Raw genomic sequence first — 17,595 nt, forward strand, 5'->3', positions numbered from 1 at the left:
TGCAGTTCTTGAGAGAGAGTTCTTCAGGGAGATTCAGAAGCTTAGTTATGTTTTATACTTTTATTTATGTTTTAAATAATTTTGAATAAAGTCATATCATGTCATTTTGATGTAACATTTCTTGAAAGAGTGTCAGTATTTATAAAGGGGCATTTGTTATCCATCAGTAAAATTCAGCATTTAAAGTTAATGTTATAGATGGCTTTATTTGAGTCTGAGTTAATATTTATTGATAGTTACTTTTATAATATTTTGTGATGGTGTGATGACTAGATATACAAATAAATAAATCTGATCTGTTCTAGAATATCTGCTGGCAATTAGCATGGGGGCAGGGAGGGATTCCATTGACATCAATGGGAACTTTTTGCCCAATGCTGATTGTTAGGCAGGGGGAAGTGAATTTCATGAAAATTGCAGCTGGAGAATGAGGGCTTCGGTCTCACCTCCCCCAGCCCTGCAATCTTACTAACACACACACTTGGTAATAACATGTTTAGTTCAGCCCACAACCTAATCCCCTTAGTAGCTATTGCCACACCTTGTGGTGGTAGCCTTGTAGCACATTTTTTGTTTACAGTTAAAGCATAAGTTTTCACTGTCATTTCTCTTTAATATGTGGAGCTTTTGAGAGAGGGTCAGTGGTCCACGAACAGAAGTTCAGTGGATATAATGCTGTCAATTTCATTATTGATTTAACAGAATTTACTAATCATTAATAAACAGATTGTATGGGGTTTTTTGATGGAGACTGTTGTTTAAGAATGCCACTAACTAGCCTTGTTCTAATGGCAGGTTCATATATGGTTTGAGTCTTTCTGATTGCAAGCAATGCAGTTCCGTCAGCCCACCAGAAATAATTCTTTCAGAACTTACATATGGAGGGCAATCATGTAATATGTACAACCCTGTGTACATAAATCATGGTTTATGTAATAATTATTAACACTAAAGACGCTTTAATATAAAATAATTTTGGGGCCATGTAAAATAATATTGTGTAGCCCTAACAATTATGAGTTGGCCTTTGTTTTCTTTTTCTGTATTAATTCTACACTGATAATTTTGCTGTATCTCTCCTAATATCCCTCATAAATCTAACTATTATAAAGTATATCAATGTATGTATTGTTTATTATATTAACATTTAACTAAATTCCATGGGAATTAACTGGAAAGGTTTGAATAAATGCCAATACATCTTTATTTAATGAAACCTTTTTAAATGGCAGTTCATCTAATGTCGGGTACTTATACCAAGAAGTTTCTAAATTAATTTACTGACAAAGGAAATCAGTCATTGCAAAGGGTGTTTAAATAATGATGTTCAAATAGCTGTTGCTATGAGGAAGTAAAACAGCCTGTGGTGAAACAACATGATTTATTTTGTCATCTCGTTTGTTTCATAAAAGGTTAATGGTAGGAACCTCCTTTCTGTTGACTTTGATCGGACCTCAAAGACAGAGAAGATCTACGATGACCATCGTAAATTTCTGTTGAGGATTGCCTATGACACATCAGGACATCCAACTCTCTGGCTCCCAAGTAGCAAGCTTATGGCTGTCAACGTTACCTATTCATCTACAGGTCAAATTGGCAGTATCCAGCGAGGAACTACTAGTGAAAAAGTAGATTATGATGGACAGGGAAGAATTGTATCTAGAGTATTTGCTGATGGCAAAACGTGGAGTTACACATATCTTGAAAAGGTAAAGTGCTATCCTATCGTAGGAATGTGTGTGTCTTGCAGTTAAATTAGTGAGTTATTACTGCAGAAAATGGTCACAAGCCATACACTGCAGTACAAGGTTTTTAGTTTTAGACTGTGGAGCTACAAATATCCATACCTGAAGAATAAGCATATGGATCTATACAGTTCCTAAAATAAGGTGCACTTCTTACATCTGTTGGTTTGCTGCCAATTGGTGCAATCCAGTGAAAGTTAATGATGCCATCAAAATAGATCAGAATTAAAGATTACTTGAGTGATTGCATCCCAGTGACCTGAAAGTTTAATTACAGTTGTTTTTCTCAGAATCATGCCAAATTTTATCCATTTTTAATTTTGAAAAGCAGCTTTCAGCACAGATAAAAACTATTGCTTGTATGCATTTGGTGTTTTTAGCTATTCTCCTACCCTTCTGCAGCCCCCTCCAAAATAAACTCTGGGCGGTTAGAAGGAACAGCATGGCAGGTGCTGCATGGGGCTTCCAAGGGGAAGGAGAATCACTAGAGACCACCCCAGTCCCTGTTCTGATGACAGAAAGCTATGCTGAATGAAAGAGCTTTCTATCAGCGAAAGAAGAGCTATTGGTTACAACCCAATTTAAAATTTGCAACAGTAAGGAAAAAAAGACACAGCAGCAGAGTAACAAGATAAAATCCAATTTGCAAAAGGAAATCTAAAAGGTGTGGAGAGCGTAAAGGTTTTCACCTGGTACCAAAAGGACAGTAGACTTTGTGTCAAGCAAAGCTCTACTGAGACCTCCAAAGCCAGGTCACCATTGCGGAAAAGACTTTTACCTCTAGTCACTACCTGCCAAATGTCACTGGTAGCCTGCTTGCATCCACACTGTAAATTTTACAGATGAACTAGCAAGATAAACTGTACCACATTTTCTTTAAATCCGAACTGTCACACATGTGCTGTGGCTGTGTCTGCAGTATAAGGGCATTTCCCCAGCATTGGTGCAGCAGTGCTAGTAACTTCTGCCGCCTGGCAGAGAGTGCAATTTCCTGTGCCAAAAGAAGGGATAAGGTACTCCTTTATATGTGCACTGGAAACTCAATCCCACACTTTGCTAGCATAGCACAGTACTGAGCAGAGCATAATGTAAGTGCTTCTAAATATGTTATGTCTTAAAATTGAGGGCTTCATATGTTCAGTCTTATGGAATCAATCAAGAAGTAATGAAAGCATCCAATTGTGTTGCCTTCTATTATCTTTTAAGGTGACATCACTTTCAGGGGGCCAGAGCAGGCTTTGCCTTAGATAAGAAAAGCCAGGGACATATTATGACTGTTTCATACATCTTCATGTGAGTAATGTAAACTAGCAACACCACTGAAGCTTTACCAAAAAAAAAGTCATTTGGTGACTGATTAACTCTACAAAGTTTGATGTAAATAACGAGAATAAATTGCTTTGCCCATCTGACAAATAGATGTGGAAGAGGAGGTTCAGGGATCTTCAGGCTAGTAAACTTCTCGCTAAATTATCTCTAATTACAGGAGTGAAATTGTCTCTTCCATATGTTGTTCCCTTCCTGAGTTATTGGCTTTAAGACAGTTTCACTTTTGCCAGTATTAAACATGACTTATCCAAATCCATTGACAATCTGCTGTTTGGCTGTGAGTGCCTGATAAAAGAATGGCTCAGTCACAACAAGTAGCACATTAAGAGTCTGGAGCTACTAATTACCAAACCCCTTACAATTAAGTATCCAAATGAATTAGGCAGAGAATAATTACCAATATGTAAGGTCAAGGATAACTCAATTTAGAAGATGATGATTTACTCAAACAAAGTGCTGTTATCATACAGTGGTTTTGGCATTGGATTAAACTTCCTTTTCCTTTCCTTTTCAGTCTATGGTCCTCTTGCTGCATAGTCAACGGCAGTACATCTTTGAATATGACTTACTCGATCGGCTTTCTGCAATAACCATGCCTAGTGTTGCTCGCCATACTATGCAGACTATCCGTTCCATTGGCTATTATCGAAACATCTACAATCCCCCTGAAAGCAATGCTTCTGTCATCATGGACTACAATGAGGAAGGGCAGCTGCTACAAACTGCTTTCTTGGGTACAAGTCGAAGAGTCCTTTTCAAATACAGAAGGCAGACCAGGCTCTCTGAAATCCTCTATGATAGCACAAGAGTCAGTTTTACTTATGATGAGACAGCAGGAGTTCTGAAAACAGTAAACCTCCAGAGCGATGGGTTTATCTGCACCATTAGGTACAGGCAAATTGGCCCATTGATTGACAGGCAGATTTTCCGCTTTAGTGAAGATGGAATGGTAAATGCCCGATTTGACTACAGCTATGACAATAGCTTCAGAGTGACTAGCATGCAAGGTGTAATCAATGAAACTCCATTGCCTATTGATCTTTACCAGTTTGATGACATCTCTGGAAAAGTTGAGCAGTTTGGAAAATTTGGGGTTATATATTATGACATTAACCAGATAATTTCCACAGCTGTAATGACTTACACAAAACACTTTGATGCCCACGGCCGCATAAAAGAAATTCAGTATGAAATATTCAGATCCCTTATGTACTGGATTACAATTCAGTATGATAACATGGGACGGGTAACTAAAAGAGAAATTAAAATAGGGCCATTTGCTAACACAACCAAGTATGCGTATGAATATGATGTCGATGGGCAACTACAGACAGTTTACCTGAACGAAAAAATAATGTGGCGATACAACTATGACCTGAATGGCAATCTCCATCTGCTCAATCCAAGTAATAGTGCTCGTTTAACACCACTTCGGTATGACTTGAGAGACAGAATCACCCGGCTAGGTGATGTACAGTACCGTTTAGATGAGGATGGATTCCTGCGGCAGAGGGGTACAGAGATATTTGAATACAGCTCAAAGGGCCTGCTGACCAGAGTTTATAGCAAAGGCAGTGGGTGGACAGTGATATACCGTTATGATGGGCTTGGGAGACGAGTTTCCAGTAAAACCAGTCTGGGACAACACCTCCAGTTTTTTTATGCTGACCTCACATATCCTACAAGGATAACTCATGTATACAACCATTCAAGTTCTGAAATCACCTCTCTCTACTATGACTTGCAAGGACACCTCTTTGCCATGGAGATCAGCAGTGGAGATGAGTTCTACATTGCTTCGGACAACACGGGCACGCCTCTCGCTGTTTTTAGCAGCAATGGTCTGATGTTGAAGCAGATCCAGTACACAGCTTACGGCGAGATCTATTTTGACTCCAATCTTGACTTCCAGTTGGTGATTGGATTCCATGGAGGCCTTTATGACCCTTTGACCAAACTGATTCACTTTGGGCAAAGAGATTATGACATACTGGCAGGCCGTTGGACTACACCCGACATTGAAATCTGGAAAAAAATAGGGAAGGATCCAGCTCCTTTTAATCTATACATGTTCCGAAATAACAACCCAGCCAGCAGAATACATGATGTGAAAGATTATATCACAGGTAAATAAAGGTATTTTTTTTAGTGATTTACACTTGACAGGAATTTCTGTTTGCTCATAATCTACCTGGTTAGCAAATGGCATTGTATGCAACACCTTGGAATTAATTACCAGTGACAGTCAATTTGCACAGGAGTTATGTTCCAGGGATAGCACATGAAGTCAAAATCGTGTAGAGTCAAAACTCTTGGCATTCAGTAGTAGGTGGTATTGCCAAAGTGTTTTTTTCACCCTTTCCTCCCCCTTAATTTTTTTTTTAATTGCCAAGTGCGTAAAGCTGAACGTGCACAAGTTAAATGTGTGTAAATTGCGAGTTACTTGTACGCTATCTAGCTGACAGCAGTGTGTGCTGAATATGATGAAGGATATAGGCCACCAAGGCAAAATAGTTTTTGCCATGCATATTCTAGTTCATTCCATCTCAGTGAGAACAAAAGCAAATAGAGTTGTGTAAAATATATTCCAAAATACATCTGTCAAGGCCATTGCTTCAGTAATAACGATGGACTTTATTTCCTGGGATCATTAACTGGCATTTGGCTAGGAATGGTCAACACTCCTCATAGTGGGCCCTGTCCTTTGTCCTTGCAGAATATTACAGCCCTCTTAAGAGATTCAGAACAAAGGAATTGCAGGAAGGAATACACAATTTTGATGTTTCTATATGTGACTAGACAGTTCCCACAGCAACCATTTATAAACTAGTAATGTATTGAATATTATAGGTGATATTATGCCAGATGGCAACTTTATCTAGAGTGCCTGGTAGGGATTGTTACTTGCATGATAACACCTCAGATGATCATCTTTGTGAAGGGAATCTTTCCAAGCCATTGTCTACCGGTATGAAAAATAATGTGCTATCACTCCCACTTGCTGTTTGTGGCAGTGTATTCATTTGCATATTAAATGAAAAATAGTGTTTCTTATTTCCCACTGTTTTGTCATCTCTTCTGGTAACTTAGGAGTTCTCAGACCAAACGGATTAATGCAGGACCTAGGCGTGCTTGCCATGTGCTTTTTACTGCCAACTTTCACTTTTCAAGTTTCACAAAACTAAAACTACTTGTTGTACCCATTTTATGTTGATAACTACTGTATAAATTGTTGTCCACAAATATCTTTTCCCCCTTCCCCACTTTGATGAGTAGATCCAGTGGTCATTCAGCTCAAATAGCACTCCCAGCACCCTAAGAACAGTGTTTCAAAAGTACTTGTGGGTATTGTTTGCATAATTTAACTTCTTAGTAGTACATCTACAACTAAGATGTGGTGCAAGAGGAATGGGTGGCAGAATGCCTCTTTCCTCATTATTGTATTATTATCCTTCTGCTCTGCAGCAATGGTGTAGACAGATTCCAATTACACTGCAAGAGTACTAGTTTGGCACTTCCCATAAAAAAAGATCCTTCAACTCCTGACATTATGTGCTGAATAAAAGGAGGACTAGATTCATTCCCTGCCTTCTAAAACAGTTATTTTCTGAGTTTTATCTCCAGCAGTCAAAATTATCGTAAAGTCTTGTTCCTAGTAGCTTGTTTTGCCGTAATAGGGGCAGGACAGGTATGGGAACGTTTTCCTGAATTTGCATGGTTCCCAGTCATGTGTAGTCCTGAAGCAAGTCAGAATCTTACCATCTTGCACCCATCAGGAACCAACCATGTAAGATATTTAAAGAATAATGGTGTGAGATTTTGACTTTGAATATTTACAAAGTTGTTGGCCTCATCTCACAGCAAAGGGATTTTGTCTAGAAAGGGTGCGTTGCTTATGAAGATTAAGTTGAGAGGAGGAAATAAGTTATTCTGGCTCTAGACCCTAGATCATTTATCATGTCAGCTAACAATCATACCTGCAGATACTGTAAAAGTCCATGCATGCACGTGGCTGTGAGTTTTGACAGTGCAGATTACCTGTTAGATGAATGAGCAAGGAAGGAAATTGGTACTTTGCCCATTGACACTTCTGCTGTAAAAGCCAACAGTGTTGCTTTTCTGTTGAGTCTGCACACCTATCCTCACTTCCGTTTGTCTTGTGATTTTAAGCATTTCCAAGTCATGGGTCTGAGAGAGGTTGTTGGGTTTTTTGTACCACCGCTTTCCCCAGGAAAACCCAGTATTTAGTGCTGAATGGGAGCAAACATCAGTCTGGTTTTCTGTAGATTGATGTGTGCTCTGATTAAGCAGTAAGGAGTGGGTATTCCCAGGGAAAATGGGGGAGGAACCCTCTCGAGCCCGTGGCTTGAAATCACTTGAGATCGTGGGACAAATGAAAGTGTGGTTGGGCCCACAGTCCCAATCCAGCAACACAAGCCATGGAAACAAATCCAGCTACTTCTTGCAGAGTGTATGCAGCAGGAGCCACACAGGCAGCTTCCAGTTTGAAAGGGGAGGTGCAGATGACTCTCATGGGCTCAGGATAAGAATGGATTCTGCATCTATATTGCCATTTTCCAAAGAAGAAGAAGAATGTTTAGATGAGCTAAGATATAACCATACTATGGTTTCCCCCCAAAGTATATTTGTGGCTCAAACCTGAATCCAGGCCAACTGATGTGAACGCCTGTAAAGTTAAATTAAATAATCAGGGATTGAAAATCTGATATCTCTCTCTCTCCACAATTATTTTGTTAGATGTCAACAGCTGGCTGGTAACATTTGGCTTCCACCTGCATAATGCTATCCCAGGATTCCCTGTGCCCAAGTTTGATTTAACAGAGCCCTCCTATGAACTTGTGAAGAGTCAGCAGTGGGATGACGTGCCGGTAAGGAAAAAAAAGAAAGTGAATATTAAACTGTGTCAAAATTGAATAAAAGACACCATGCTGTTTGAGCACTATAATCCTCAAAGGCTTACGTGGCATTAAAAATATTTAAATACACTTTGTAAAGACTATTTTTTATTCACAAGATATCCATAGACTAGATGCTAATTCTGCTCTTGCTTGGTGCATTTGCTAAAAATTAGGTCTGAATTTCGACATATCCTAATTGGCTTTTCATAATGCAAACTAAAATAGGAAGAAGGGTAGACCTAATCAATAAATAATAGTATTTTGAAACCCTTTTTTAGAATTGTAACTTTCCCAGTGGAAGCTCTGGAGATTGGATTTATACCGGCACCCTGCCTCAAGGCAGAAAGTGAACACTGTAATAAAAAATAGACTGTGAAATAAACAGAAGAACAGGTGATATAAATTATGCATACCAAGCACCAGTACAATTTTACTTCTCTTTAATATTAACCATGTTTTATATGTGAAGATAAAATATTGAATGTGAAATTACCTCAGGTAAAACCCATTACATTTCATAGAGCCAAAAAAACTCTAGGTGCTTATGAATTTTTTTGATAAAAAAAAATCTCCTGCGGTCCAGAAATATGTAGCCAGTTTAAATGATGGACAAAAATAAATGGAATGTAAAACAGAAAAGCCCTATCTGGTATTTAGGAAAATAGCGATTATAAATCTTAACTGTTCAAAGATCAAAAGGCCATGCGCCATCAAGTTTTCAGTTACTGGCAAGGAATGAGAAACTTTAGAACAGTTGCTCACTCACGACAATTGTTCTAAAGGATCTTTGTAACTTCTCTGGTTTTTAAATTAAAGAATCAGGATGGTTTCACATGCAAAAAAGGTCATGAAGCCACCACCTGCATCAGTTTCCCAAGCTATATTCTCACAACAGAAACCATATTCACACAACCCAGAAAATTGTATCAGCATATACTTCCTTTCCTGTGCACAGGCCCTGAACACAGGAGGAGCAAGTGCATTGGAGAAATGGCTCTAGCTTCTTCCCTCCTCCATTTTCTTGCATTGCAGGTCACGGGAACATAAGGCCATTTATACCAAATCAGTGACCTAGCTAGCTCAGTACTGGCAACGCAGACTGGCAGCGACTCTCAGATGGGCCCTCTCCCACTCCTGCCTGGTGATGCTGTGGATTGAACCTACAACCATTGGCATGCAGAGCATGTGCTCAACCACTGAGCCATGGCTCTTCCCCTTCTGCGCTGTCCTTTCCTGGCTCAATAGCCATCCACCACTTCCACCTGCCTAGTCTAGGAGTCAGGCATTTCAGGCCAAGGTGCCAAAGGCAAGCCTCCTCGGGTCATGCCCCCTCCTCAGCCCACACCCATCACTGATCCTGCACTAAGAAGAAGAAGAAGAGTTTGGATTTGATATCCCGCCTTTCACTCCCCTTCAGGAGTCTCAAAGCGGCTAACATTCTCCTTTCCCTTCCTCCCCCACAACAAACACTCTGTGAGGTGAGTGGGGCTGAGAGACTGGCCCAAGGTCACCCAGCAGCTGCAGGTGGAGGAGCGGAGACACGAACCCGGTTTCCCAGATTACGTGACTACCGCTCTTAACCACTACACCACACTAAGCCCTCCTCCTGTAGTTTAGTCTGACTGGAATGTGTCTTTGAACTGTAATAACGCCTCTCACTTGCCTGGAGAGATGCATGTGTAGAAACCTCTGGCTTATATGCGGCTGGACTGTATTCTGCTGTACAAAAGAGTCGCTCTCATTGCCCCACCCACCAGAAAACTGCCTAAGAGGGAACACTGCCCATGGCAGAGGAAATGTTCCCTGGCACAGCCTGCTCATCCCTCAATTCACTCAACTTTTGGTACCACTCTGTGTGACCAACATTCAGGGCATTGGGTCTTTGAAAGCTTTGAAATTATTCTCTTTACGTTATGACGAGGTGAATGAGCAAATTAATGCCTTTTAAGTACTTTTAAATATGTACACGCCTCCACACAGGGCAAAGGGAAATGGGCCTTGGTTACTGAATGCCAGTGGAGACATATTATTAAGTGATCCACTCCTCACTTAATAAGTGCCACTTCAACCAATTATGTATGTAACTTTGCTTTATGAGAAGCATTAAATGTTCAAGGTAAATGACAAGAAGCCTACAATAGGTTTATCACCACCTAGCTTATGTTTCCATGTTGGATAATAGGAGAATATAACACTGCAATTATTATGTAAGTGATGTAATGTGCGAGGAAACTCGTGACCATGATGTCTTTCAACCTTTCTGCAATAGGAATGATTCGGAGGGAAATTGCTAGAAATGTTTAGATCAATAACAAGTGCAGTAATCCTTTCAAACAATGTTTTTTGTCTGTAAGGTAAGAGCTGCACTGTGAGCTTAGCTAGATGTAAATAAGTTTTTTTCATTTTAACCCTTGCCTAACATTTATTTGCCTCTGTAGCATTTTGCAAGCTAGTTAGCCTCACTGCCTCCATTTCCCCATCTGGAAAATGTTTACGCTACAGCTTTGTACAACTGGTTTCATGATGGATTAATTAACATACGATATACTTGTGCAAATGCCAAGTATTAAGCATAATAATCCTTTATGTACCACCTTTTAAATTTCTTTGGAGTGATTCAGTGCTAGAGACTCTTTTTTTGGATTCTAAAAGAGACAGACAAAAATGAGAAAAACATCAAACAGTATCAAACAAAATAGCACTTGTAACAGTGGAATTCAGTATGTGGATTCAATTAACTCTTTGGCAGTGTCGGTTGTGGCATATCCTATTGTCAGCTCCAGGCATTGTGCCAATAAATGCATGACTGTTGGAATCTAGGGGCTACAGATGGTTTGTAAAACTTCTGTCTGTTCTTGTTTTCAGCCAATTTCTGGAGTGCAACAACAAGTGGCAAGGCAAGCAAAGGCTTTCCTGTCCCTAGGAAAGATGGCAGAAGTCCAGATCAGCAAGCGCAGACCCGGCGGCGAGAAATCGTGGTTGTGGTTCGCAACTGTGAAGTCTTTGATTGGGAAAGGGGTTATGCTGGCTGTCAATCAAGGCAAAGTGCAGACTAATGTGCTTAACATTGCAAACGAGGATTGTATCAAAGTGGCAGCTGTTCTGAACAATGCATACTACCTAGAAAACCTGCATTTCACCATTGAAGGAAAGGACACACACTATTTCATCAAGACCACCTCGCCAGAGAGTGACCTGGGCACGCTGAGACTGACTAGCGGACGAAAGGCCCTAGAAAATGGTATCAACGTCACTGTTTCCCAGTCTACCACTGTAGTGAACGGCAGGACTCGTAGGTTTGCCGATGTTGAAATGCAGTATGGTGCACTGGCTCTTCATGTCCGCTACGGCATGACACTTGATGAGGAGAAGGCACGGATATTAGAGCAGGCTAGGCAAAGGGCTCTTTCCAATGCCTGGGCCAGAGAACAACAAAGAGTGAGAGATGGAGAGGAAGGTGCCAGGTTATGGACAGAAGGGGAAAAGAGGCAACTGTTGAGTGCTGGAAAAGTCCAAGGATATGATGGGTACTATGTACTCTCCGTGGAGCAATACCCCGAATTAGCAGACAGCGCTAACAATATACAGTTCCTTAGGCAAAGTGAGATTGGAAAGAGGTAACACACTGGTTGAGCCTGGGCTGCCAAAGAGACTGACCCTGTACCAGTGTCTTCTGAGAGGGAGACCAAATTGTTTTGCTGCATTACTACTTGAGCCTAAATGTACACCTTTGCTCAGATTTTTCTGTAGCACAATCCCAATAAGACTCTACAACAAAGAGAGAGCCTTCCAGAAGAATGAGATTGCTAAAAAGAAAAACTGGGAGTTGTTTTTCCCTACTCTGAATGACCTTAAAGGTGATCTGCTTTAAAGAATATGTTTACATATGCATATCGCTGCACTCGAGTTGAACTAAAAGTATTACAAGGAAGACCTAAAGGGTTTGCAACAAGCTGCCTATTCTTTTGAGGCACTGTCTTTTAACTAAGAAACAGATCCATACAGTGTTTCCAAATATTACTAAATTGTTGACCTTTGCTTACAAGAAACTAGTCTCTCTCTCCTCCTCTCTCTCTTGCTCTCTTCCTCTCTCTGCATAGGATGTGGTATATATCTTTGTTCATTTTAAAATGTGGGGCAAAAACTCTTGTTTATGGACACCCCAATGGCTTTAAACTGTGCTTCTTTCTAAAAGGACATTGGCACAAGCAATTTATGCTACAATGGGAATTTAATAATGGATTTTACAATGATAACATGGTTTGCCTTGGGTGGGGTGGGGGAATGGCAAGTAGAATCCTTGTCACAGAGCAGCAAAGGAAACCTTGATTTTTTTTGTAAATTATGTGAGACAAGTTGTTTATGGATTTTTATATGAATTACAATTTACTGTACATCAAATATTAGTCTCAGAGGAGTTAATTTATGTAAAGTGTTTAAAAAAGGTTTATACTTAAAATAAAATGATAAAAATGTGCAGTGTGTGAATTTTTTTAAAGGAATTGCACCTTTTGTTATGTTATAGCTGTACAGTATAAAGAGTTATATTGTAGAGATATAACAGTGTATACTAATGGACAGAAGTGTTAATATTTTTGTATTAGCTTTAAAAACAGTGCATTTTTCTCTTTCAATTGCTTGTGGGAAAGGTTAGTGTGGGGCAGCCACTCCGCCCCGCTTCCTGTGCCCTGCTTGGCCCTTGCCACTCGCTGCTAAGAGGGAGAGCAACTCAATAAAATTTATGTATGACAGTAGAAGACTTTTGTAGGCTGGGCTTGCCTTGTCCTCTTCCAGCCCTAAAGGTGTATTTATTCATTTTGCGGCTCTGTTGTGTATTTTTAAAATGTGGGATGTAAAGCTGTGTTATGTGGTGAAAGGAGCAATCCTATACACAGAGAGGTTAGTCTCATTATGTTGAATGGGGCTCATTCTCTAGTGAGCGAGTTTAGGATTGCAGCCTCAGGTGCTCTGCAAATGTACATGAATGGAAAGTTGGTGCAGTGCTCGCTGCCACAACGACAGGGCTTCTGCCTATGTCTTCTGAAAAGGTTTTCAGTATTTCACTGGAAAAACACATAACATGGGTAGGTGGAAAAGCAAGTTAAACTAATACCTTAGCCTTTAAACCTCTTGTCCACCAAAAAGAGTCTATGAATTGCAAGAAAAAGGAAGGTGAGAGTATTGACTTAGTGCCTAATCCACATCATAAAGCTACCATACAGTTTGGCAGAGCTTTTTTCAGCCAGAAACTCACAGGAACTCAGTTTTGGCACCTCTCAGGTGGGTGCCATTGCCATTAGAAGAGAACAAGGGAGGTGTTTATGGTGAGTTCCAGAACCTCTTTTTCTAGGAAAAAATAGCACTACAGTTTGGCATGACCTGCTCATAAGGACAGTCCAATCTAATATGGTTGGACTCAAGACATGCAAACAGCAGAGGTTAACACAGGCCCTTTTGAGGCAGGTTTCAATACTGGGCATCTGCTCTGGAACATCTGAAGTAACAATCAAGGGGAATGCTTCTGATACGAATATGTTCCAAGTGCATCTCTCAACACAGTCTGCTGTCCCTGATCTTAGATTGGGGGGGGGGGACATAAGTCTCATACCAAATGATAGAGCTCTCTGGAAGGTTTGAACCCCAGCACCTAACTTTATAACAAAATCAAATCACTGGGAGACAGTGGCTCTTAGTATGCCTGAGACTGCTTTCAGAGGAATCTAGGTCATGTAATCTCACAATATGCATTCTATTTCAGTAGCACAGAATTCATCACTCTTCCAAAATTCTGAGACTCTCAGCTTCCAGTGTGCTGGGTTTAAAAAAAAAAAAAACTACCCCTCAGACTTGCAGAGATAACATTTAAAAATAACATTCACGCATGTACTTCCCACTAAGCCTTCCTGTGCTAGAGAATCTGCATTAAAGTGTTCCTTGGTTCCTGGCCTCTGCTCATATGCCGTCCCTTCATCAAATTTTATAACTACACCAGTTCCAAAAAGCTCAGCACTTGTAACTGGACTGAACCATGCCTGATTAAAAATACAGTGTGGGGAGGTTGCATCATTTGTAAGTGGGCAGGGAAAGACAAAGAGGGGCATCTTATTTTTAGGGCTACTGCTTCCCACATTCCTCAGTATTTCTGGATAAGATCCCTTGTTCCTGAGGCTGTTTTCAGCCACAAAATGACTAAAATATTGTGGGGTTTGATTGGTTTTTTTGGGTGGGTGGAGGAGAAAGGTTAATTGTGCTGTACTCAGTATGCAGAAGGGCAACAAATGGCAGGTGAATGTGTCTTAAATACCTGAAGGGGTGAAATAAAAATAGTTTCCTAACTGCTTTCTGCACCGAGATTCTATAGTATTATGTGTGCTCTCAACTGCACAGTAGGAGTCTTGTCAAACAGGCTGCGAGTAGGTCAAGCAAGTTACTGAATCCACACTATCAGTGCTGTTGCTATTCATGTACCCCTTGGGTAGAAGCTACAGAACTGCTGACATTTAGAATAAAAGCTGTTATTTTATTAAAGTGCAAATTAACAGTTAAGTTTGTTTTTATTTTTCAACCTTCAAAGAGCCCAAATTTAGCAACTATGATTCATGAAACCCACAGCTCAGTGCCATTATTTCACATATTATTTTTAATCTGGGAAATGTATGGGGATTGCAGTTCTGTTAACTCGGATTTAACAGCATTGTATTAGAGGTTTGTCAGCTCTAGCTGTGGAATTAGGTTCATGCTCAAAAAATGTAGTGGAATGTTATTGACTTGGAATACCGCAAACATATCCAGTGTGTTACATGTCAGAATAGAATTAAAGCTTCTACTTCCTGTGCCCTTGTTCTTTCTCCCTGGTTTAGGCACTGGTAGCCCCCAAACTATAGTTTCTCTTGATGGTCACCTAGACTTAGATAAAGGTCCAACCAGCAGCCTTTTCTCTAGCTATACACTAAAGAGAAAAACAATCATTCTGAGATGGACAGGCTCCTACATGAGACAGAGACTTGGGGGGATTTGCAAACAAGAAAATTTAAAAGAAATGGGAAAAAATGTATTAAAATAAATACCCTACAAAAAACAAGGAGATTCAGAGTATTTTAGGCAAAATGCTTTCATGCTATTTTGAAATGTAAATTTTGTCTGATTTGTATTGTTCTTTTAATTTGCCTTCTGAACTTTATATGTGTCCTGAATTTTTCCACACCTTGATGACTATAGATTGCATCTAGGCTTTCCAATAAAAGCCAAGCCAATGTGTCTGCGTTTAGATTTGTTTTCTTAACTATGTGTGTCAGACATTATAACTGTGTTGTTGCTTTTCTGTTCCTACTTGTAGATGCAAAGTGATCCAGTACTGCTAGTATTGATTCATTTGCTGCCCAGTTGGGAGTTATTTCCTGCCCCCTCTGCCCAGTGGCCCAGACTGCTAGCTCAGCAAGGCTAATTACTCCATGGGATCTCTCTAGCGGCCTACTTTACAGAAGCATTAACTACACCTCACATTGTTAAGCATCATAAAGCTAAGAGAAAATGAAAAATGAAGGCTTATTCCCTTTCATATTAAAAAACACAGTACTTAATTAAAGCAGCTGATTATATATAACCAGTTTGACACTGATAAGTCATTCAAGGCCTGAAGAGCCTTCAATCCAAATTCACACCATTTGCTGAAAAGTGCTGCCTTCAAAACACTCTGCATGTTTTTATGTTAGGTAGAATAGGCAGACTTCATCACATTTGCTTTGTAGTGACAACTGTAGCTTGATAAACATGCTCATCCAGCCCAAATTGGTTATTCTATGTCACCTTTTAAAAAAAATATGCTGGTTACAGACTTGGTATTTTCACACAGATGAGAGAAACAGATCTTCCATTTTACAAGGGGAAATAATGTCATCCTGAAAGCATTATTAGCGTTTTTATAGAGTAGTGACTAAATGCAGCAACAACAGTACTACAATACTTCACACGTGTATAACACTTAAGAATGTTCAAAGTGCTTCACACTGTAGCCTATCCTTATAACAGCTGTGTTAAGCCAATCTATAATTATTGCCATATTATATCACTGCAAGAACTCTAATAAACTATTGATATAAAAGGGGGAAATCCTAGCTTGGAGCCAAGTCCAGCTTCAGGAGAGCAGCAACATTTTGTTTCAAATACGAGTCATGAGAGTTTACTATCTGAGGATATACTACACTGATTTTACTAAAGGAAACATTAAGCATTGTAGCCCAAACAACACATTTTCTGTTAATGGTTGGTCTGCCTCAGCAGTGGACCACTTTTGGGGTGGGGGGGCTAGGTCATATGACCAGACTGGGGTGTGCTGAATGAATCCAGAGCCAGACTAGATTAGATAGAGATGACAAAAAGTTATAGATGCTCTACCAGAAACCCAGATTAAAACTCACGTTTATGTACCACTGTACTGAGAACCTGTATCTTGGAGGTAGGGTGAACTCTGTGCTTCGTAAACAGTGAAGCAAGCATGCCCATCACTGCAGCACCGGTCAAACCTAGCCTACATCCATTTAGGTCTGCAGTGGGGAATATGTTGTTGGACTGTAACTCCCATCATCCCAGACCTCAATCAGATATCTGTTATAAAGACCTGGGTAACAGACCTCTCCACTAAGAGGGGGGGGGGGTACAAAAAAGCAATCTCACCTCTTTGTGCAAAAGAAAAAGATATTTAAAAAAAAATTAATTACAAGTACTATTGCAGCCAATAGCATTTTCAAGAGCAAGTAATTCTGGGGCATGATTTTCATCAGGAAAATGACACAGGGTTTTTTTTAATGCCATGCTGTGGTTCTATTATGATTTTGTACTATTATTGCGAATTTCTTATATCCTATGAAACACGTTGAGCACAAATGTATTTGTGGGAAATGTGGTATATAAATAAATAGACTATGGCTTGCCTTTATTACATACACAGCCCAATAAACCCCTTGACAGCATACAAATCAATAGGGCTAATTTAACCCAACAACCCCCACCCCCTCATACAAACAAACAAAACTTACTGCAATCAGCTAGATGCAACCAACCATACTCTGAGCTCTCCAATCTCTTGCACCGCCAACAAAAACAGACAGATAAATAAAGAACTTATCCTCACAACACTGGCACAAAAACTCTGCACATACACTAAGCCAAAGAATGAAAAATCACTACCCCCTTATTTCTCTCTCTCTCCCCCCCCCCACTTCACAATGTCTGTGACAGCTCTGTCTCACACCAAACGTAACTGACCTGTAGAAAGGACTCTATGAATTGAAAACAGAGACATAGTATGTACCCTTGTTAACACTGAAAATCCTTTAAGGAAAACAACTTTAAGAGGTGGAAAGAAAATAAATTGACTGTAACTATGATCCAGAGCCAGACCCACTGCAGGTATTCATGCTAAATAAGAAGATGGCCAGTTGCAAACAAGCATGTGTTTGACAAAATGTGCAGATTGGCCCTTCAATCTGTTTTTAGATTGCAGCCATATGTACCCAGCCCTTTCATTGGACAAGTTACATTGCACCTAGGGTGTCCTGCTCCGAGTTTGGAATTAACAATAATCAACAGTATTAACTGTATTT

At 40.0% G+C, this 17,595-nt stretch overlaps 1 protein-coding gene across 12 annotated transcripts in view; it reads left to right on the forward strand.

Moving 5' to 3' along the window:
- Positions 1-12,468, forward strand: part of TENM3 (teneurin transmembrane protein 3) — a 1,324,874-nt gene extending 1,312,406 nt beyond the window's left edge. For all 12 annotated transcript variants that reach the window (XM_082237150.1, XM_082237146.1, XM_082237151.1 and 9 more), the window contains 4 exons: positions 1,413-1,709; positions 3,589-5,200; positions 7,833-7,963; positions 10,859-12,468. In XM_082237150.1, coding sequence (XP_082093276.1) covers positions 1,413-1,709; positions 3,589-5,200; positions 7,833-7,963; positions 10,859-11,614 — 2,796 coding nt within the window. In that variant the 3' untranslated portion in view covers positions 11,615-12,468. The remainder of the gene's footprint in view (positions 1-1,412; positions 1,710-3,588; positions 5,201-7,832; positions 7,964-10,858) is intronic.
- Positions 12,469-17,595: the final 5,127 nt, after the last annotated feature.

This window comes from Podarcis vaucheri (assembly GCF_965113315.1).
Source record: "Podarcis vaucheri genome assembly, chromosome: 9".
NCBI classification, from domain to species: domain Eukaryota; kingdom Metazoa; phylum Chordata; class Lepidosauria; order Squamata; family Lacertidae; genus Podarcis; species Podarcis vaucheri.